At 38.1% G+C, this 24580-nt stretch overlaps 1 protein-coding gene across 4 annotated transcripts in view; it reads right to left on the reverse strand.

Annotated features, from left to right (window-relative positions):
* Positions 1–24580, reverse strand: part of DGKI (diacylglycerol kinase iota) — a 467910-nt gene that overhangs the window by 116146 nt on the left and 327184 nt on the right. For all 4 annotated transcript variants that reach the window (XM_025379314.1, XM_025379313.1, XM_025379316.1 and 1 more), the window contains one exon: positions 15671–15771. In XM_025379314.1, the coding sequence (XP_025235099.1) occupies positions 15671–15771 (101 nt within the window). The remainder of the gene's footprint in view (positions 1–15670; positions 15772–24580) is intronic.

Raw genomic sequence — 24580 nt, forward strand, 5'->3', positions numbered from 1 at the left:
CCTGGGCGACAGAGCGAGACTCCGCCTCAAAAAAAAAAAAAAAAAGAAAAAGAAACTGCAGAAAGCAAATACGCTCATCAAAAGATGCTCAACATCTTCTGTCATCAGAGAATTGCAAATTAAACAACAAAGATACCACATACTCCTAATAGAATGACTAAAATTAAGAAAAAAAAAAACCTACCACCACCAAATGCTGGTGAAAATGTGGAGCAATAGGAACACTCATTCATTGCTGGTGGAAATATAAAATGGCACAGCTGCTTTGGAAGACAACTTGGCAGCTTCTCACAAAACTATACTCTTACCATGCAATCTAGCATCAGCTCCTTGGTATTTACCCAATGGAGTTGAAAATTATGTCCACATAAATATCTGCACATGAATGTTTATAGCCTCTTTATTCATAATTGCCAAAACTTGTAAGCAACTAATATGTCCTTCGGTAGATGAACAGATAAATTGTGGTATGCCCAGACAATGGAATATTATTCAACAATAAAAAGAAATGAGCTATAAAGCAAATACAAGACATAGGGGTATTTTGAATGAAGATTGCTAAGTGAAAGATGCCAATTTGAAAAGGCTACATGATGTATAATTCCAATTATGTGAAATTCTGGAAAGGGCAAAAACTGTAGTGGCAATAAAAGAATCAGTGGTTGCCAAGGGCTTGGGAGAGGAAGGGAGAAATGAAAAGACATAATGCAAGGTATTTCTTGTGAAATATTCTGTACAATATGGTAATAATGACTGCATGTCATTACAAATTTGTGAAAGCCCATAGAGTTACATGACAAAAGAGTGAATCCTAATGTACCTATGGGATTCAGGTAATAATAATGTATCAGTATTGGCTCATCAATAGTAACAAATGAACCACATTAATGCAAGATGTTAATAAAGGTAAGAACTGTGTGTGGAGAGGCTGGGGTGGGGGAAGGTTGAGAGGATATATGGAATTCTCTGTACTTTCTACTTACTTTTTCTGTAAACTTAAAACTGCTCTGAAAAATAGTCTTAGTTAAAAAGAAACAGAAAAATCAAGAGAAAAGGAAAAGAAAAAGAAACTGTTCTGAGTTTCCTATAGACGGATACTTTGTCTATAGGAAATATAATATGGGAGGATGTAAAGATAACTGGAATCTTTCTTTTTACCTCATTAGTTCCAAATGTGCCAAGGTTATCATGGAACTACAATTCTTACTTGATGGCTGACAATAATTAGATAGAATGGGTTTGCAATACAATAATTCAACCCAATTTTTCCCTGGTGTAGGTCACAGGTCCATTTTATAACCACCTGTCATCATTAACTTCCCACTGCTTACCTGGAACCAATGCGGGGGCAACTAATGGGCACATTAGCATTCAAAAGGAAACATAATATCCCAAGAACTTTATACCTTGCCATGCCATGCCTGGGACCTGTCAGCAGTTTCACAACTCCTAGTCCTTATGATTAAAAGTAATTGTAGAGTTCGGATTCCCTAGCTTGAGTTAACCCAGATCCTGTCCATAGTCCATTAAAAATGTCATCCACAAGATAAAAGCAAATTATGTAGTTTTCCTTGGATTCTATTCAAGGGTAAGATTTCTGAGTGCTTTCTAGAAACTAACAGGTTCTCTACAAATTTGGGTTTCCAAGTACAGATGCAATTTTGCTTTTCATCATGATAGTATACTACCTAAGTGGGCAACATAAGGAACATGCAACTCACTTAAAAAAAATCCTCTTAAATGCTTATGGCATTCATAATCTTGAATAGCAACTCATGGTTTCTATTTTCGTTAATTTGGTAAATATATATTGTATATACAAAGAATTATGCCAGAATATTTTTCACGTATATAAGTCATTCACTTAATCATTTTAGCAAACGAGTTTTAAGGATTTTGTGGTGCCAGGGACAATTCTAGTGCCAGGAGTTCTTCAGAATGCTGAGTAAGACATGGTACCTGCCCTCAAGGAGTCTACCGAATTAGAGGAGGAGGGGAATACATGAAAACATCCTACTGATGATATCTTTGTGACAGGAATCAGATAGACATGTACTCCATGAGTTTAGAATCCAGAAGAGCTACACATTCCCCAAGACCAGACACTGTTCCACGAGGAGTTGTGAAGAAAATAAGGGGGTTTGACAAAAGGGACAAGAGTTTTTCAGACAAAAGGAAATTATCTCAGACCACCCTTAGGCTCTAAGGAACCACAGCATGAAAAGAAGAAAAGGAAATATTCAGGAATTAGGAAGGCAGGTAGGTACAGAGTAGAGTAGGGTGAGGCTAAGACCGGAGGTTTAATTTTTATACTAAAAAGTTGAGCTTTTATTCTCAAAAGGATGGGTAGATACTAACAGGTTTTCAACAGAAGGTGAAGGTTCCAGATGTATACTGACCAAAACAGCCTTCATGTTTCCCTCAGCATGATGGAACTTTAGACAGGTTTCTTCTTGACTATATGGGCCTGAACACTTGTTTCTTAGAGTATTTACTCTAGCAAACTTTCCATTGTAAATCCTTTCTCTGCCCCTTTGCGATGTATGTAAATCTGCTCCCAGACTCATGCCAAATTTTACAACTCAGGAATGTCTTTCTCCAGGAGCTAGAAGTCATTTTTTGAAAAGTAAACATCATGAAAGACAGAGTCCCTCTCTCTCAGGCTCTGTGGGTGGGTAAGAGCCTAACTAGTTATTGGTAATAAGAGACAATTAGCAAACACAGATGACTAGCTACAGAAAAATCAAGAGAAAGGGAAAAGAAAAAGAAACTGTTCTGAGTTTGCTATGGACAGATACTTTGCTGATGAGATCATCCTGATATAGAACAATTATCAGTACCTATGTCATTACTGATAGCATTCACACTACTCAGGAAGTCAAAAGAATGGTGGAAATAAGGAACTAAAAGTAAAACTCAAGGAGGAGAGGCAGGGGACAAGAAAAAAGAAACAAATTCCTATGGGAGGATGTAAAAACAAGTGGAATCTTTCCTTTTATTTTGTTAGTTTCAAATATGCCAAGGTTATCAAAAAACTACAATTCTTACTTGATGGCTGATAATAATTAGATACAATGGGTTGGCAATTGACCCACCTCCCCACAACATCTTCCAGTACTTTTCCACTCACTCACCCCAGTGCCTAAAAAAACCCCACCTTTTTCTTAGACAAAATGTTAGAAAAATCACTGGGAGTAATATGGAAGACAAATTGATGAAAAATAAGATGAGTGACTGGAGGATGAGTGAGGAAGCTAATGTAGTCAATGAGCTGAGCAATGGTGAGGCCTGGAATAGAGGAGTGGCAGAAAGACAAGAAGGGAAGGGCATATGAGAGAGATACGAAAGCCAAGGAAGCAACTCCTCTGTGGCCAATTGGATGGGAAGGGGGAAAAGGAGCAAGAGTGACAGTGAAGTCGTTTTGCATAGCTGTGGGGGTTACAACCTTCTGATACACTTACCTAACACCATGGACTTGTGGCCTGCTGAGCTGGAGAGAGTGAAAAAGAGCAAAGAGAGACTGTGAAATAATGTAAAATTAAGTTAAAACTGTGATGATGGAGGACAAAGACCACTTATCAATGCCTCAAAGGCAGTTTGATAACACCTAACATATAAGAAAATGGTTTCTGAGTTAGTATGTGTTATAGACAGAATTGGGGAAAGAAAATTCTGAAGGATGGAGAACAAAGAACAGAAGAAAGAGAAGTAAAGTGAACACTAACCTCCCCAGGTGCCCATCGAAGCCCAGCCCACAACTCCTCAGGTGTTAGTAACAGATCCTCTTTTTTTCTCTCTTTCCAAATCATCAGCATTCGGGACATGATGAATGGAAAGGCAGAAGTGAGAAAGAAAATCCCAGGGGGAAAAGAAAAAAAAAGGCGATGTTAAAGCCTGGTCTTCTGAACAAAGACAAAAGTTGTCAGGTGGAGCACAAGATCCAATCGTGGATGCTATTCGTAATGGCCTTACTGTTTCCTGCTTCTGATGACTGAGGTTCATGCATTGACTGTGGTTATCCAGGAGCAAGTATAGGCAGAAGGTCCAAATACCTCTCTTCTAATACATAGTAGGAACCAAAGGTCCAGACCAAACAGTGCTATGAAATGTCATGCTCATCCAGCTGAATATGTAAGTTTAATGACAATGATGTAAACGCCTACTTTTGATGAACATAATTCCATTTCAAAGAAGGTTCCTAATGTTGCCTGCAATAAAGTGCTAGTACAACATAATGATGTATGTAATTTCTTGGCACTTATTCCTGGTGTTAAATGTGACATAAGCTTTTAACTTTGAGGTCCTAATATGCCCTTGACAATGGAAATGAATATTTGTAAAATTCTCAGATACAGAAAGAACCACTACTGATATTTACTACCAGTACTTAAGTACTTGGGAGGGAGATAACAAAGACTTGACTGTGGCATTGGAATCTTGGCTACATGGCCAGGATCCCTAAATATATTCAAAAATGAAGATGAAATATTACATGTCTGAAAGGAAAGATTCATAATCGAACCTAAAACTTCAATACTTGAAATGATGATTAAATACACTGGTCCAAATCTCTTTCACAATTTCTACATGATGCTGTCTGTTACACTGTAGGGTGAAGGGCAAGGTCACCATCAACTAGATGCTGGGGACACATTCAGTCACGCAGCCTGGGATTTCTGAGTTGATGAGATACATGTGGAGAATTAATGACAGAAAGATTTTCTAAAATCAGCTGAAGGGGCCCCAAGCCTCTTTCGGGAAATCTAAATGAGTAAACAAATTATACATGGACAACTTCTATGAGATGTGAAATAGGGCGGTCTCAAACAAAGACATCCCTAGCAGCTGACAGCCTGGGGACATCTCTAATTCTGCTTATAGGTGACTCCAGGAGACTGGCAGTGGACCAGTGATTCAGGAAACCCACTCGGTACTAAGAAAGGCTGTTTTCCACCAGTGTGAACCAGGAAAAGCCTGTCATTTTTATCGACGTAACCAGTGCATAAAATCGTGGTTCTGAGTCAATCTGCAAAGATGTTATTTTCAGATTAGCTTACACTTCTGTCCTTGATTCTGTTTAATTCAATCAATGGATTGCTCTTACTAGCAACAGCTACATTTTAACAGTGAAGGGAGAGATGAATATATAAGAAACACATATCCCGTTGAGAATCAAACTCTGAAGTTTTCTCTGCTGACTATAGCATCAGACTAGAAGTGACAGCCAGAAATTGAGATGGCTTTATATTCAGGTTTCCACTTTTAATTACTCAAATTCCAAATGGAGAATGTTTGACTTGGCAATAATTCATCAGCAAGAACTTTTAAGGAAAGGTCTGCATTCACCTTTTAGGTTTCCATTTTACTTTGCTAATTCAGACACTTCTGAATAATCAACTTGTATTCCAATTCCCTGAATTTGGGATAGCAGGGAAATCAGGCCAAAAGATATAATAAGAGAAAAACTTGAGGACTAGTGCTCATTTAAGCTGAATTTCCAGTACTTAGAACAGTCTTTGATACATAGTAAGTGTTTAATAGATCATTGTTAAATGAAGAGTTGAATGAATGAACTCAAGGATTTTGGTCTGTGGGTGGTTCCTTCCTGGCCTTAGTTCAAAAAATCAGGTGCTGAGTTAATACATAGCAAGACTCTGTTTTCAGAACTGAAGCACTGCATTCATGTTAGGATTGAGGCACTCATTTTCCCAGAAGCTGAAAGTTTGCTGATAGCACACAGCTGAGTCCTTCTCCAGAAAGGATGCTACCTCACTCAAGGTTTATCCCCTTCCAGGGCAGAGCCTGATCTGTATCCAATAACCCTTGCCTCAATTTAGAAAACTCAAAATGGCTGTCTCAGGTCCAAAGGTCCCTGTGGGAGTCCTCTGTTGTGACTACAGCAAAGCTTAACTCCTCTCTCTTCCTGGTCCCGCTTTTCTTGCCCTGCACAACTGTGGTTCCCTCTTGGGAAATCCCCAATAAAATCCTTGCACACAAAACTCAGTCTCAGAGTCTGTTTCCCCAGAAATCCACCCGATGACAAGAACTATGACCGCAAATTCTTTTAAATTTGTCTTTATAAAGAAGTAGGCTGTATACTAGAAAGTGTCCTGGATTAAGAGAGAAAATATATAATTTCTTATTAAAATCCCGTCGCAGCAATGTAACCCTGTGTGAGGCAATCTTAAGTGTCCTTGTGATGATGCATGTGGCCAGTGTATACAACAGCCCTCTGTAAACCATGAAGCCCTATGAAATTATTGGGTGTTATTATTTATTATTAAACAGGATAGTTGTGACTCTGCAATGGCCAACACTGCATGACTCAAACCGTAGCAAGATAAATGAAAGTAATAATTTTATACAAAGATCTTGGAAGAAAGTCTTCAAAGGGAAGTCTAACTACCATCTGAGCTTACATTCCAGAGTAGTCAACCTGCTAAGATAGCAACCGAATGGACTAGGCTGGTCTAGAAATAGTAAGAATTGGCCATAATTTTGAGTATGTGTTACACAAAACAAACCAATGAAAAGGGAAAATATTCTTTTGGGCAGAGACGTAATGATCTACCTGCAATTGATTGCTCTAATTGCCAAAGGCTAAGTTTTAACAGTGAAGGAATGATCAAATATCATCATCAACACTTTAGGCCCATTTCCATGTATGAAATCTAACATTATTAACTTCTGATACACCACAGCACCAGAGCATGTTTTATTTTCTTATAAATAAAGAAAGCCTTTAGGTCATAAACAGAATTAGATGGCAAAGAAATTTATATTAATAATAAGATCATATTTCCACCCAATATTCCCCTGGTATCAGAGTCCTTTAAAATTAGAAAGACATAGAGTAGGCTCACCTATAAACCAAGACAGCCAGAAACGGGCAAGTCAGTGATGAAGTCAATGATCCACTTCCAAAGTAAAGTTCAGCAATCCTGCCCAACCCTCTCACTGTCTCTCTCCTCAAGTTATTTCAAACCTTCCTGTTTTTTTCCAGAACACTGATACTGTCCATTTCCAACTTTCAACTAGTAAGCTTGCTTCTTCTTTTACTGAGAAAATAAAAGCAATCAGAATAGAACTTCTGTTTCTCCCTAGCACCAAGTACACCAAGCTATCTGTATCTGTACTCACTGCTCTGCCTTCTCTTGCTGTACTTGGGAGAACCTGCCCCACACTCCTGCCCACAACCTTCCAGTGCTCACCAGGTTCCATCTTCCCACCTACTCAAAGGCACTGCTACAGTTGGCCCTCTTCTGAATCAAGTTCTCTGTCTAGTGAATCGGTCCCACCAGAAAAAAAAAAAAAAAAAAAAAAATCCTCCTTTGATTCTACTATATTCTTTTCCAGTCATCATCCCATTTCTTTCCTTCGTTTTATAGTTAAATACCTTAAAAGAGCAATCTGTGGTGAATTATAGTCATATGGCATTTAACGAAAGGGATGTGTTTTAAGGAATGTGTCATTAGGTGATTTCTGTGTTGTGTGAACATTATAGAGGGTACTTACGCAAACCTAGATGGAATCACCTACCACACATGTAGGCTATATCGTATAGCCTGTAGTTCCTAGGCTACAAACCTGTACAGCATGCTACTGTACTGAATACTGCAGGCAACTGTAACACAGTGGCATTTGGGCATCTAAAATACCTAAACATAGAAAAGGTGCAGTAAAACTACAGTATTAAAATCTTATGAGACCACTGTTGTATATGCAGTCCATCATTGATCAAGATGGCATTATGCAGCACACATCTGACCTGCATTTGACCCTATTTGCACACGAATCCTCTCTGTGCACCTTCACCTTTTTCACTCCACAATCTCGTGAGGTTACCACTAACTACCCTCTACCCCAATCCAACTACCAATTCTTAGTGTGCGTCTTACTCAACCTCTCTGAAACGCTGACAGCTAGACAGCTTTTATGAGATATTTTTCTTCTCTCGCATTCCAACAAACAAGCTCTCCTGCTGTTTTTGTAGCTAACAATAGGCTCCTCCTTGGTCTTGCTCCTTCTTGGTCTCCTTTGCTGAATCCTCTGCATCTTCCCTACCTCTACTTACACCAAGTTGCTGAGGTCAAAACCTCAGAGGCAACTGAATTTTGCACTCTTATGCAATACAGCTAATCCATCATCTCATCCTACCAGCATTACCTCCAAAATGTAGCCAGAATCCAACTGATTCTCTCCAACTCTACTACTTTAACTGCCTCACTCCTATTGCCTATCACCTGGAGTATTAGCCTGGTACCTGCTGTCCTATTTCCATCATTGCAACCTGAAAATTTTCTACCTAGTAGCCAAATTTATCTAGATAAATTCAGGCATTATACACTCCTCAAGTAGTTCCAACATCTTCTCATCACACTCTGAATAAAATCCAAAGCCTTCTCCATGGCCTATAAGCCCCCTCCATGTGCTGACCCTTTAAAATAACTTCCTGACTATCTCCATTCAACTAAGCAGGTTCCAGTCACATGGGCATCCCTTCTATTCATTAAATAGACTAAGGATGCTTGGCCTTGGAACCTGCCATTTACTCTGCCCGGGGATACTCTTCTAGAAATCCACATATACATGCACTCTTTTTGTTCTGGTCTCTGTTTAAATGTCACTTCTTCAGAAAGTCTCTTGTTGACCACCTTATCAAAAACAGGATGCCCTGTCACTGTTCTGCTTTACCTTCCTTTACAGCACTTGCCCCCATATTGTATTATTTATTCATTTGTCTGTCTCTCCACTGGAACATAAGTTCCAGGACAAGCACTTTTCCGTATTCCGAAATAGTACTAGAAATAAGGTACGCAGTCAATTAATATTTGTTGAATTTATGAATGGATGATTTATTTGAAGTTGGAGGGAGATCTAAAAACAGAAACTTGCCCAATAAACCCGAGTGTGATAAACTAAGTCAAAGTCAGTTTAAATGTAAGAAGACATTTGAAATGGAATCGTGAAAGACTGAAATACAAATTTTTACTTATGTTATTAAAGATATTTATATGAAAAATAAGAAGTACTACTTGGAGGAAACAGAAAACACAGTGATAAATAAGTATTCAAAATGCCAGCCCCGTAGACAGTTTGAGTTTTCTGTGCCTCAATTGCTTTATATGTGAAATGGGAATAACAATACTATCTATCTAGCACACTGAGATGTCAGGTAAATTAAATTACACAATATATGTAGAAAAGACATTTCCTTGCTCACAGCAATAGTATAATGTGTGTTAACATTATTATTATTTTTTTAATAAAATGATAAATATACAGACAAGAGATGGGAAAAGACAGTAAAAGAAACTAAGCACAAAACTCTGGGTAAACGTCAAATCGTGAAAATAGGAATAAACATAAACACACTTGCAAAAAGGAAGGACAATGCCTTTCAGAGGACAAACTGACATCATTTACCTCCTCAGACAGATTTCAAATTGCAAAGCCTACCTCTACCAAATGGAGGTCTAATCTCTACTGAACAGCCCTGTTGTCAACTTGTTAAATGAGGGGGAAAGATTCCATTTTAGATGAAGCTATTGATAGGAGAAAAAAAAAAATCAGTGTTTTTAGCAAACTCTTGAAGCACAATGTACTTACATGGTTTCTAATACTCATTATGAATGATGTTCGAGCTTTAAAAACTCTACTAAGGAAATACGCTGGTGAAAAAATTTTTAATCCTATGTAATTTCTATAAAACTAAACATTTTTTATATTACAGTCTGTTCTTAAGAAACAACGAGTTTAACTACTGCATTTAGCAGATAAGGAAACACAAGCCTGAGGAAGACGAATGCATTGCCCAGGTCACACACCTAATTAGTGGTTAGACTGACTTTTCTCATTCTTGCTTATATATTTTATCTTTCTTTCATTATTTAAATGATGTTTGCTAGAAAAAATAGGTATGGAATGTTTCCATAGCCCCATCACAGTTATTATCACATTTTTTTAAAAAAAGAGAAAACTCCAGAAAATCAGGAACAAATTCTTTTTTTTTTCTTCCCACCGCTGCTCACAGTAAGGACTCAATAAATGTGCATTAAATAAATTACATTGTAAAGTTGGATTTTCTAGTCTCATCTTTCAATGACTAACATCTAGTGTGGTATCTGATATACAACTGATACAAATATATAATTATTGAAAGTATAAATGCAAGAATGGTTGAATGGCTCTACCATGTTGGCATAGTTAACAAACTCAGTTGAGCTCAAATATGCAAACTGGAAACAATTTTTAAAATCTAGTGATCCACCTCCTCTGCTCATTTTGAAAGTGGGTTAGACTTAGTGACTTACTCCTAAAGAATGGAGTAGGGAAGGGGGAAAAAATTGTAACTCTATGGTGAAGGAACTTGGCAAATATCACCTTTACCAAATGATCAGGTTAACATCACCAGGGATGTCATGTGGATATTGGATAAGTCTAGACATGATGGGACAAAAAGCCTACTTCACCTCTACAGTATTCTTTCCAAAAACCCATCAATCCAGTCTAATTATGAGGAAAACAACAGACAAAGCCAAATTGGAAGATATTCTACAGAAGGTAGTATTCCCCCAAGACCATCAAGGTGAAAGAAGGAAAGAAAGAGAGAGAGAGCAAGCTGAGAAATTGTTACAGATCAGAGGAGACTAGGGAGCTATGACAACTCAATGCAATATGGTATCCTGGATTTGATCCTGGGATAGAAATTCCAAAAGTTTAGTTAACAGTAATGTAGCAGTATCGGTTTCCTTGACAAATGCACCACGGTAATGTAAAGTGTTTAACAATGAGAAAAACTGGGGGAGGAATGTACAGGAATGCCCTGTATTACCTTTATAACTTATTCATAAATCTAAAATTATTCCAAAATAAAAATTTGTTTCAAAAAATTCAGTGGTGGATAACAGATGGCACACTTCAGAGAATGTATTAGGACTTACGGAAGGAAATCTGCAGGTAAACGTTCAGATCATCCTATATGGGCATTCAGTATTTACATGCTTCATAGATTTAAGTATCGTGTCATTACAGCAGATGTTTATATGAGTAGACACAATAAAAGTAAATTGAATGATTTAGTTACACTTTCTCCCCATAATCTTTCTGTGATATTTACTAGTATTTTCAATTCTATTTTTGAAAGTAAGAAAGTGGGTTGGGGGAGCTGGTGTGTGCAGTTTGAAGGGAGCTGCCTCAAGCCAGGAAGAGCTCCGCATAGAGGAAGTCAGCCTCTATGACCTCCGTTAAGTCTGGCTTTATGGACCTGCAGACTGATGAGCACTGTGACAGCAGGGCCTCTCCAACAACAACCTCCACAGGCATCACAGCTACCATTTTGGAGAGCACGGTAATGTGCCAGACTTCACACCATGGGTTCCATATACAGCATTACATTTAACCCTCAGCACTGAATGGGGTTATAATTATCTTTTCATTTTACAGATGAGAGATCTGATCATCAGAGAAATTAAATGACTTTGTCAAGGTTGCAACTGAGATTCAAACACCAAAATTTCTGACTTTTCTACTAAATCACCAAACAAGGAAATTCCATTAGGGCAAATGCTTAACTAAATACCTAGTTAGGGTACAATCCTAGTATCATTAATGTTAACCAATTTATTGATATATTATGCATTATATGTTATAAACATCCAGCTAATACTGAATTATACTGAGATCATGTATGTGAAAGCATTGTCAAACACTATATTTGATATACAAAATGTTAATTCCCTATCCTTACAAACTACATCTGTTTTCTATTGGCTCCAAGCTCTTTTTTACTGCTTGTGTTTTAGACCCTAGATCTGTGTAAATTATCATGGCAATTTAAAAGTGCAGAATAAACTGGTGCCCAGAGTGAAGTTTAACCAGTCTAGAGTTAAATCTGGGGGAATATCAAGTTATCTCAGATTTTTAAAAAATGTATCATATGTCAATGATTCTATTCTGAGGTTAGAAATATAACAGATTTTTAAAAACAGGTTATCCTTTGCCTAGATTATATTATTATAAGCTTTATTAAGGACACACTTGCCACTTGTATACTTCTTTTCTTTTTTTTTTTTTTTTTTTTTTTTGAGACAGAGTCTCGCTCTGTCACCTAGGCTGGAGTGCAGTGGCATGATCTCGGCTCACTGCAAGCTCTGCCCCCCGGGTTCACGCCATTCTCCTGCCTCTGAGAGTAGCTGGGACTACAGGCGCCCGCCACCACGCCCAACTAACTTTTTGTATTTTCAGTAGAGACAGGGTTTCACCGTGTTAGCCAGGATGGTCTCGATCTTCTGACATTGCGATCTGCCCGCCTCAGCCTCCCAAAGTGCTGGGATTACAGGTGCGAGCCACTGCGCCCGGCCCCACTTTGTGTACTTCTGTTTATGAGAGTGATTTTCTGATATCATTATTACAGATTTGTTTTAATTTTTTTAATATGGCCACTTTCTCTTTATGCTCTACTTCTTAAGTTGAATAGACTGTCCCCTCTTGCAAACCACAACTATTATCTGAGGGTTGGTAAATTCTATGCAGTGAGGAAGACTTTTAGTGTCTTACATAAGTCTGAAATTTATCAGCAAGAGCTGAGGGAAAGATTGACAAGGACTAAATTTTTCCAGGATATTATTTTAGAAGGATTGACCCCCAGTGAGATGGGGCTAAATGGAAGAGGAATGGGAAATATCTGAAAGAGTATAGTCATCTTTCTCTGTGCTAAAATAAGCAAAGCAATTTAAAGGGCTGCCATCCAATACTATTAGGGAGCCCTGCATTACGGACAGAAGATGGGCTTTGTTACATGACAAACATGCGAGCTTATTATCTAACGTGAACAATGAGCAAGATTCTGCTAAACATGATGGAGAAGAACCATATTTTGCCTGAAAATATCACTTGGTACACCACCAAGAAACGGAACTAACTTCAAACGCAGTGCCACACTACTGCTGTAGCTCAGACTTTGATGACAATAAATGAATGACCTAAGAGGACTCACTCTCTTTGTTCTGGGATGCAGGTCTGAGTACATTCCTAGAGTCCCTTTTATCTAGATGTGTTGTGCAAATTTCACTTAATTAATGCTTCTGAAATAACATTTATTTTGGCATGCACCTCATAGATGGACTTAAACTTGTTTTTCTCTTTATACTCAGTTTGAGCCCTGTCAGCCTTCCCATGAATCTGTATTCTGTTTCAAGCTGGAACCAGGCTAAAGAGCAAAGGTGAGTAGGAGTGAATCCAGAACCTCAAAGGATAAACTTTCCTGAAAAAACACAGGTTAGAAGCACCATCACCACATATTAAAAGTAGAATCACTGCCGGGCGCTGTGGCTCACGCCTGTAATCCCAGCACTTTAGGAGCCCAAGAAGGGCGGATCACGAGGTCAGGAGATTGAGACCATCCTGACTAACATGGTGAAACACATCTCTACTAAAAATACATAAAAATTAGCCAGGCATGGTAGTGGGTGCCTGTAGTCCCAGCTACCTGGGAGGCTGAGGCAGGGGAATGGTGTGAACCCAGGAGGCGGAGCTTACAGTGAGCTGAGATTGCACCACTGCACTCCAGCCTGGGCGACAGAGCAAGACTCCGTCTCAAAAAACAAAACAAAAAAAAAGTACAATGACTGAGTTGGTCACTTTTACTTCTAATCCTTTTATTGATTTCTTCAAATCCAAATCATTGGAATGAGTTTTTAAATCTTCAGAATAACTCCTTTATCCCCGTTTTGAGGTTTCTTTGTTCTTTGGGGTCCCAAAGACACTGTTGAATTTATTTGGCTTACCTTTATGCCATCATTTCCCCCCATTTGACTTAAGAAGTTTCTTCACGTAGAGATTTTATCACATATGCTGAGTAAAGCACTTGCCAGAAAATGTCATCTTCTTGGAAAAACTCAAACCACAATTACCTCCAGCAATGGTGGACAGATAATGCCACAGAAAAGATAAAACAGATAATTGAAAGCTACAGATAAGCTTCAAATCTCATTTCACCTAAAAACTTCAAATGTGTTCCCACTCCAAACTGAATTTCTTCAGAGTTGATGGTAAGTTGCAAAATATTACTTAAGATCTGTTATCTTCTTTTAAGAACTGTTAGCTATTTGTTTGGAAGCTTAAAACAAGAAAGAACATAAAACACTGTTCTTTATGATTAGTAACCTTTAGAAGTCAATTTAACTTACATTGTAGCTACACTTCCCATCACAAAAATATATGTCCATCACTTTATGGATCAAATTAGATTATATGCTAGTCTGTCACTTAAATGCTCATTTATATTAGAAAATGTAATATGTTGTTTACAGAAGGAAGAAATCTAGAGGTTTGGGGAATTGCTCCTCCTCCAGCTCAGACTTTCCTATCAAAGGAAATGAGTGTAAAGTATGGAAGTGAGAAGGCTGGGGAGAAGCCAAAAGGTATTGATGTCTAAGGAAAACAATGTAAAGGGTTAAGGAAGCTGAAGCAGCTGAGAGAATTAAGAAAGAAAATTCACCGCAAATTCTCTAGTAGATTCGGTGATTAGGCTACCAGGGATATGGCTCCTCACCTCATGCCAACTTCAGATTGTAGAACCCCTGTACCCAACCCTGGGATTATTCTTGGACCTCAGAATTTCCATCCACTAAAGCTTACTTTAGATCAGTCTCAGAAACCAGAGCTCAGAAAAGACCATCCCAGGAAGGCTTTCCTACTATTAGTCCTGCCAGTTTTAACTATTTTCATCTTTTACACAGGTAGCGAGGTCTACACCTAGAGACCATTTGGGGACTGGGTTCATAAGTCTCTGGTTCTACATAAAAGTCATTTATTTATATCAGCATCATTAGCTATTCCCTTGGACACCAGTTTGCCTTATCTTCTTTGACTTTATTGCAGTTGACTATTGGCCCCCACACTTAGGAAGAAGCCAAGAACCCTAATATCTAACACTCTCATGGTCTTAACTTCTTCTGGCTTATTTTAACCAATTACCTCATAAATTATTATATAGACAGAGATTTAAAGCGGTGATCAGAATGTACCAGAAAGTAAAAAGTGTCCAAAACATACCAATTGACTAGTGAGATGAACTAACAATTAGCTATGTATTCAAAGCAGCATACAGAAAATACATACATTGAGAAGCAATTCATATGTTGACTCAAGTGTAGGTTTCAAAAATAATGGCACCTCATCATCAATGAATCACTTTATCATCACAACGTTCCTGTGGGCCCTTCTCTGACTTTATATAATAGCATAATATCTAGAAGTGCTGAATGTGCCTCTTTGCCACACCTATGTGACGAATGAGGGCAGTGTTTGCTAACGCAGGCTCCAAGAAGAGATTTGTGTTGTCTCAAGAGTTTTCTGAATGGTGCTATACCATTGGTATCACCAACTTTTTGCTTTCCTCATTTTAGGCAAATCTGAGACTAAAGTGGCAAATAAGCCAAGAGTTCCTGACTTGGCATCCACAGCAGAATTTTATTCAGCTGCTTTCCTCTTCCAGTTCCTTTTTCTGTAGCCCATACATTATCACTTGGAGCTCACATGTTACTATGTTTCGCTTCACTTCTCTAACCATGATTTTCAGGCACAAGGATAAATGAATCTACCCATCAAACCAAGGAGGATCAAGAAGCTGAAGAGAGGCTGATCACAAGAAATCAATCCAACTTACAAGCTTCCCGGAGTTTCTCCTTGTCATAGTGGAATCCTTCATAGTCTTGCAAACTGATTTTGTTCACCCGGATCCTCAGACGATCTGGGACAGACTGGGGACTGCAAAACAAGAACCGAGTGATCAGATACAAATGAGAGAGTGGAATTGGTAGCCATGCACCTGAAGGACTAAGGGCAATCTTATCTCTTCATGTTTAGAAGTAAGAGTTCACATTCAAACTGGAAAGGTGGGTTCCTTATCAGAATTGAACAGTGATCTGGAGAACACTTCTCCAGAAACCAAAAGTTGCTGGAATTTAGGTAAGAATATGGAAATATGCAGAAAGAGCCTTTGGAGACCACTTTTATATTGTATTTTCTGTTGAGGTTTTAAAACATTTAATAAGATCATGTGCTTGTTACATAATAAATTAGATTCAGCGAACTGAAATAGTGGGAGGTGGACTGGAGCTTTAAGAACCACAGACAGATATGCACATCACAGTAAGACATGGTCAGGGGCAGCCTGACCCTCAGAGAGATGGAAAAACTATCTTTAAAAAGCAGACTAAGAGTCCAGAAGCCACAGGGCTGAGACTGAAGTAGCTCCACACAGCTCAATAGCCTCTGACAGCACCTCTCAGTCAAAGCGTAATACAATAAACACTGCTTGTGATGGTGGCTCTGAGCATTCCAAAATGAAGAAAAATGTTTAAATATATATAGTGTTCTTTCTTTAGGAAGATAATGAAATGTGTAACTCATTTTGAAAGAATTCAATGAATACTGACTCCAGACACATATTAAGCAATAAAATGGTGCAGTACCAAACTTTCTGAACATCTATTCACTCCCTAAATGTCTATAACTCGACTCCTTGATTTTCTTAAGCAATATTTTGAAAGTGGTTTAATCTTGGCCATTAGTTGAGTGAAATAATCTGGTTTCCATCACCACCACGATGGATCAATACATTTCTTCAATATATTAATATAACACAACACCTACTTGTCTTCGAATACTACCTTATACTGGGATTTCATTGGTTGAGAGAATTTTCTCAGACAGAGGCTTCTCTTTTTTTATATATTAAATGGTGATAAAAGTCACCACTGACTAAAGTCATTGGCTAAAGTAGAAAGAATGGCATTATTCTTTAATTTTTCCTGTAAAGGAGGAAAAGGAAGGAAAGAAGGAAATAGAGAGAAATAAAAAAGAGAGAGAAAGAGGGAGGGAGAGAGGAAGGGAGAGAATGAGGGAGGGAAGGAAGGAAAACAGGAAAGTTAAGAATAGATGAAAGGAGGGAGTACTGTGTCTACAATATTAGGACACCCCTCTCTACTTCACTTCAAACACACACACACAGAAACACAGACACACACTCATTTAATTTCAGTAAAACTCTGAAAGAGGGAGTAAAAAAATCTCACTCTCTTGTCTGAAGCCTCATTTTAGTGCAAAGTATAGTAACTCCCTCCATATGGAATCCTACTTTACTCACCCAAAATAACACATACATAGCAAACTATAGATACATATGTGCACACTCACACATGGTACATTCTCTCTCTCTCACACACACACACACAGTGAGACAGAAATTTAAACTGTGGCTATTTAAAAGTGTAGATATACGTGCACAAATTCTAAAGAGAGATGGTAGACAGGTAAAAATGTCTGAGGTTCACTGGCTTAAAAAAGTCAGTATAAAACTACAGAGATGGATATTTCTGGGGGAAATTTGAAAAGACAGATTCAACAGCTATATTGATCCATCACTCAAAGTGTGTTTGTTGAGTATTTACTTTATATTACCATCATGCTGGACATCAAAAAGGTATTGATGAATAAAGCCGAAGCATTTAAGTTGTGGTGGGAGATATAGCTTGACAGTATATTTGTAGATACAGACCTTCAGTTAGCAGAACAGACCTTGAATATAATGAAAACTCACAACATCATTTACAGGTAGGGAAAGTGAGGTTCAGAAAGATGAAGTGATTTTAAGGGCACATAGCTGCTAAGCAGCAGTGCTAAATGCAAAGCCTTGGACCCTTCACTCACCAGTTTCATGTTCTTTCTCTGCTCCTCTGAGGAGTTCAGACTCTCTTGTCAATGAATAAATACCAAGAATCCCATGGATTTGACAGCAAAGCTATAAAGTCTGGATTAGCGGAGTCTGATGATCTCTGTGTGCTGCTCAGATTTCTTTCTTTACCAATAAACAATCATCAGGCGGGGTGGTTAAGTAAACCAGAGAACACTGGGCAGAGAGTACAAATGAATGTGTAGGTCTTTATTCATTTAGAGGGAAGTATGGCTACAACATGCTGTGAAGTGAAAAAAAGTCATGAATAATTATATATGGCATAAGCTCCTTCATATCAATTGTGGACTTTAGGAGTTTGTATATGCAAGAGAAGTGCATGGAGACATGTCCAACGAGCTGTTGCAAGTTGCTATCTCTGTGTGGTGAAGCCTGGGCATTATTTTATATCAAGTATAATTTTTAAGGAACTAATATCATTTTAAAGGCATGTCCATATGTAAACAAACAATAATGCAGGACAAGAATAAAAATAACGCCTATAGCAAAGAGTGTTAGGAATTAGATGCAAGTAGGGAGGAAAAAATTTATGCAATTAACACCACACAGTGTTCACATTAGATTTTTATCACCAAAAGTGTCTAATAATCCCTTTATTTCCGAGTTCACTCAACTGATCTGCAAAGATTGTAACTAGAAAATATTTTCCTGCACACATAGCAGATAAGAGGGAAGCTGGAACCATAGAATGTAGTGGCCTATCAGACCCCAAAAGGAGAAGTTGAGTGGGGGCAGATGTTGAATGAACTCTATCTAAGCAATTTTTTGAGATAACAGTAAATCCAATGGCAGTGGGCTTCAGTCTTCTCTACTGAGCTGGAGGTATCAGGACTAAGACCTCACTTGAGCAGTACTTGCAAATGGGAAACGAGATTTGGAGAATGACTGCTAACCAGTTCCTGGACCCTGCTTCCTAGAGCTCCCCAATTTGGGGCTTACCAGTGTGTATCACCTTTCTCAAAACCCATAAAGTGGCTGCTCCCTGTCCACATGCATCTACCTCCCAGGTTTTCATCTATGCCCTCTGATTCCAACCCATGCACTGTTGTCTCCTGAACTTCTGGCCGCCCACTACTCTATCCTAACTTCCAGGGGGCACACCATGGCATAAAACAGACACTATTATTTGAATCAAACTTTATAGATCCTAAATGAATTCACATATGTTCTCAGTTCATCTCCAGAATGATCAGCTAAGCAAGACAGAAGAAAACAGAGACTCTCTAACCACCGCTTAACACTTTCTCCCATCTACCTTCCTACACATTCGCTCCCTTGCTCTCAGCTCCCATCCTTCCCCAACAACTTGCAACACTTCCCACTTTCCCACTAGCAGCAGCTTACTTAAACCCAGTCTTCTGGGCAGGGTATCTGTTTTCTTTTTTAATCTCCTATTAAAAGATGTCCCAGTTGAGACTCATCAGCAAATTTTAGGGCATTAGACCCTAGGGTCAATAATGGAAAACCTTGAATCATTTGCAACCGTGGTGTAAACAGCAGGTATGGGAGGCAACACAGCAAACTGGTGAGGAGCTCAGGCTCCAAGTCAGATTGCCTAGATTTCAAGTAAAATTCTCCCAGTTCCTAGTTAATCAGGAAACTCTGAGCTTCAGTTTCCTCCTATGTAAAGTGGAGATGATAACAGTATCCACCTCATAGGCATATAAAGAGAATTAAATGAGCTGATACATGTGATATGCTTAGAAAAATGCCTGGCATATTGTCAGTGCTCAATAGATTTTCGCTATTATCATCATAATAATTACTCTGAAAATTGTTCTCCTAGATAAGGTTCTACCTAATAATCAACAGCATTTGCTGCTTCTGCCAGATACTGGAAGATGTTTAGAGCACATAAAGGAACCTCCCTAAACATATCTGACAAGGTGCTGGGCTTCCTCTGGGGGGAGATTGTCTAGCTTGGCTGGGGGCATGACATTTTACACTTCTGGGTCCTCTCCCACCTAGTATTTTTAAGGGCCAACTACAAACATGAAAACAGACAGCTAGAACATGGGGGAGTGGAGGGAAGTGCATAGAGATTAAATGAAAGCCAAGTCATTCATTTTCGTACCTTTATGTCAAAATATATTAGTGTCCCATTAATGGCTGACTGAAGGCAGAGGATGACAAAGCTGTTCTTTGGAGTCTGTGGAATAGCACTGCCATTAGTTTGCTAAAATTAAATTTTGTCTGGGAAGTTAGTAGAGCACAGAAGAGACAAACAACCTGGGTAAAAATAAATTTGCCTTCCTGCCAACATCTGCCACAAGCTACTGCCATACTGATTAGGCTCTGGATCAGGGGTTCTAAACCTGGCTTCCATGGAACATCTCAAACTCCCTAGAAGAGATTCAGCAGTCTGTGAATTCCCTTTCATATTGGGATAATGGCCTAAACCTGTCGCCTTCTCACTAAGGCAACAGGTTGAGGTCACTACCCCAATTCTCTGCAACACTGTGATTGAGATCCTTATGCAGAGTGGAAGTTCATGACTCTAGACTTAATTCCCAAATGTCTCCCATGAGCACTTTCTCAAGAACCATAATAAGAGTACTTGTTGAATCACTCGGGTGGGTTTCCAATAACCTCCATGCCACAGCTTCCCTTATCCATGTTATACACACCTTTTACCCTGAGATTTTGGAAGGGAGGTGGACTGACTTTCCATCAACACAACTCCCTGAACACTCACTGCTATTCAGTTTACACCTAAATTGTGCTATTCTCCGCTCTCCTGTAGATGTTGCCATAGCTTCTTTCTCAACTGTTCCCATGGAGAATTTCAATCCATCAGAGTCATATTCCTCCCTAGTGCCCTCAAATGTCTTCCTCCTTTTGATCAATTTCTTTAGTACACACTATTCCTCTCAGACTGATAAGAGATGCCTCTCATTCAATCTCTGACCCAGGCCTAATCTCTTTATGGATAAAGTGGATGGGCTGAGTGTTTTGGTTCTCCAGGGTCACTTTCAAACCACGAACTCCATTAACTCATTCTGTCACTGGAAACATGAAGTATATAGGAGTGATATCCTTTAATATTAAGACATGATAGCAAGTGGATGAAGCAAGACGTATGGTCAAAAAACTCAGTTCCAATCTAAATGGTCAGAACGCTAAAGTTACCTTCCTTAAACCATTTTGTGATCTGAAAATGGGACTGATAATAGGAATGTAGTGAGCACTAAATGAGACATATATAAGGCAGTTAGTGCCTTCCTGGCAAATAATAAGTGGTCAAAAACAACAATAGTTGTTGATACTATTATTATCACCCTAGCACTTCTGCAATTTCCGCAAGCCTTATATTTTTTATTCAGTCCTAGATAATAACATCATAGCTGAAGCCAGAGTTGCAGCTCTAATTAGCACTTAGTAGACAGCAAACCTTAGCAGAATGAGCATCTGTCAACATCAGTAGGGATACAGGATTCAGTGGAATGTAGCTATCCACAGTCTTTTGGATAATAATGCAAGTAGGGATGGTGAATGTTTGCAAGATTTTTTTTACTTTTTAAAGATATTATGAAATAAATATTAAGTCATGTTGAGACAAGATTCTTAAAGTTACATAATCATTCTATATTTTGTACCTTATAAATATCCTGTTTTCATTAACATGTCTTAGATAGTTCATTGTAAGGCTTGCCCCTTGTAACACTCACTATGTAGAAACATTGATTTTTATAAATAATTGTAATTTCACCAGGCATTTGCTACTCATATAGAGTTGCTTTTCTTTCATGAGACAGAAAAGCATAACTCTGTCTGCCTTTCACCCTTTAGCCCCGATTTAATAGTAATAATGAATTGCCTTAACTTCTTTCAAGCAATTCTACCTGATCATAATCTAGATATAATGAAGTATGTTTCTAACTAATCTAATAGAATTCATTTGAACTGGCTCTTGTTTTATAAATAGTTTTATTAAAATATGAATTTATAGTATGAATTCAAAGCGTGAAAGGCTATGAATTCACACTATGAATCTCTTCCTCCTCTTGGCATCTCCAGCACCTAGAACAATGCCTAGTCCACATTGCTTACAATAAATGTTTTTGAACAAATGAGTAAATGAATGCAAGGAAATCAAATTCCTCTGCCACCAGACATGGTTCTGATGCTATAGCACAGCTTGGCATTGGAGCATTTCTGAGCTGCTTTCTAGCAGTTTCTCCCTTTGTGAAAAAGGCATGACTGTGATTTGGTGGTCCATTTCTGTCCTTTGATCTCTGGATCAGGAAATAAATTCATGTTGAATTATGCACCCACTTTTTATCTCTAGTAGAATCTACACAAATAAAAAGACAGAAGAACCTACCAAAGGTAGATGTCCCCATCAAAAAAGTAAGTAAACCATTTCAGAACTACCCGTTCTTCAATTAAATAACGGTGAACCACAAACATCTATCATCACATTCTTCTATCACCTATCAAGTTGGGCCCTATTTTTTTATTTTAAATTTTTCTGGGTACATAGTAGGTGAATATATTTATGAGGTAGACGAGATGTTTTGATACAGGCATGAAATGCATAATAACCACATCATGGAGAACGAGTTATCCATCCCCTCAAGCATTTATCCTTTGTGTGATAAACAATCCAGTTACACTTTGTAGTTATTTCAAATCGTACAATTAAGTTATTGACTACAGCCACCCTGTTGTGCTACCAAATAGTAGATCCTATTCATTGTTTCTATTTTTTTTTTTTTTTTTTTTTTTTTTGTACCCATGAAGCATCTCCATCTCCGCCCTCAACTCTTCCCAGCCTCTGGCAACCACCCCTCTATGGACTCTATGTCCATAAGTTTAATTGTTTTGATTTTTAGATCCCACAAATAGGTAACATGCAACGCTTGTCTTTTTGTGCCTAGCTGATTTCACTTAACATAATGATCTCCAGTTCTATCTGTGTTGTTGCAAATGACAGGATTTCATTCTTTTTATCACCAAATAGTATTCCATTGTGCATCTGTAGTACATTTTCTTTATCCATTCATCTGTTGATGGACACTTAGCTTGCTTCCAAATCTTAGTGATTGCAAACAGTGCTGCAACAAACATGAGTGTGCAGATATCTCTTCAATATACTGACTTTAATATATTGATTTCCTTTCTTTTGGGTATATACCCAGCAGTGGGATTGCTGGAATATATGGTAGCTTTATTTTTGGTTTTTTGAAGAACCTATAAACTGGTCTCTATAGTGGTTGTACTAACTTACATTCCTACCAACAGTGTAAGAGGGTCCCCTTTTCTCCACGTCCTTGAAGCTGAGCCTTATTTAAATATTATTTTTACTCAGTGGCTTCCTTTGGCAACTTGCTGCTAAAATGCTGAAACATATCCCGGTACATTTTTGAAGTATCACTGACAAGAACCTTTCCAAAAATGTATCCAAGAAGTCCTCTTTACATTGAACAATAAAACTAAATTGAATCAAGGCTTCTGAACAGAGATTTAAAATGAATTTCTGACACCTGCCAAGTTCAGACAGAATCTTAATAATTCAGTTGTCCTCTGCCTGGAGTAGGAAACAATGCCTCAGAAATCTGAAATAAATTGTACAGAAGTTTTTGATTCTTAAACCAAGCATAAACCAAAATCACATTAGCAGCAATCAGTCATGCGCTCCCACTGCCCAACATGTTTTCCTGGAGAAAGTACCTTCAGAGGTTATTAATTCTTTCTTGATGGAAGTTGAGTAAGTTCTCAGTCTCTAAGACATCCATTTGTGAGGAGGTAATAGGATATGTTACAGCTTACAAATTCTTTGAGGCAGCTATTCTTCCAGTCCTTCTTATAAGATCATGGAAGTATTATAGAGTCAAAAGCAATCTTCAGTCTCATCTAATTCAATATTTGCTATTCCATCTGATTCTACACGGCCCTAAGACTGCATCTTCAAATGGCTATTCTAAGTCTCTGCTTGATCCTCATCCAGCAGTAAGATGCTAATGGAAGTGGCTTAGTCTTTGTTCAGGCTAACTTAAGCATTTGCAAATTCTTCCTACAGTCTAAATCTTCCTCTCCATAGTCTGTGTTTATTAGCCTATCTACCACTATTTTTAGGGAATGGGCTTTTAAGTTACAAAAATAATCAGTCACACAGACTAATGTCAAAAGAGTGCAAATGTTAACCATTAAAGCCAGACACATATCAAAGAAATATTTGCTGCCTTGATGGTTAAAATATTGCAAACAGACTATGAGCATCAAATGTCAATAAATTTTTATGACATTGGCTGAAACAGAAATTATTTTTTAAATTTTTTGGAGATCTTCAAAGTCACATTGTAATTAAAATTTTAAAGCATCCATGGAAATTTGTAATAAATTTCTATGCTTGGGGGGGCTTGAATGATGAGAAATTACTTAATGGGTAAAACATATGCTATTTTGGTGATAGATACCCTAAAAGGCCTGATTCACCACTATGTAATCTACGCATGCAACAAAATTACACTTGTACTCCACAGACTTACAAAACTTTATAAAATGAAAAAAAAAATAAAAACTATGCTTTTGAGGATAGATTTTTCATGTGTGATTAGGTCAGAATCATTGGCCAGAATGGGGACCACTCAAAAGAATTTTGCTCAAAGGAAAAACTCACTCCCATAACTAAATTACCACATGGTTATTCTACAGTGTGTTTTCTGTTCAGTGTTGTGTTCATGGTATTTAAAGGGAAGCAAAGTTGGAGACAAAGCAAGCAGTGGCTTCCCTCAGTGGCACTGCAGGGCAGGTTAACAAGCATAGAGTTTCACCATTTTTGTTTTAGAGGAAAATAAACAGACTAATATCTAATTTGAA

Source organism: Theropithecus gelada, chromosome 3, assembly GCF_003255815.1.
Source record: "Theropithecus gelada isolate Dixy chromosome 3, Tgel_1.0, whole genome shotgun sequence".
Lineage (NCBI taxonomy): Eukaryota > Metazoa > Chordata > Mammalia > Primates > Cercopithecidae > Theropithecus > Theropithecus gelada.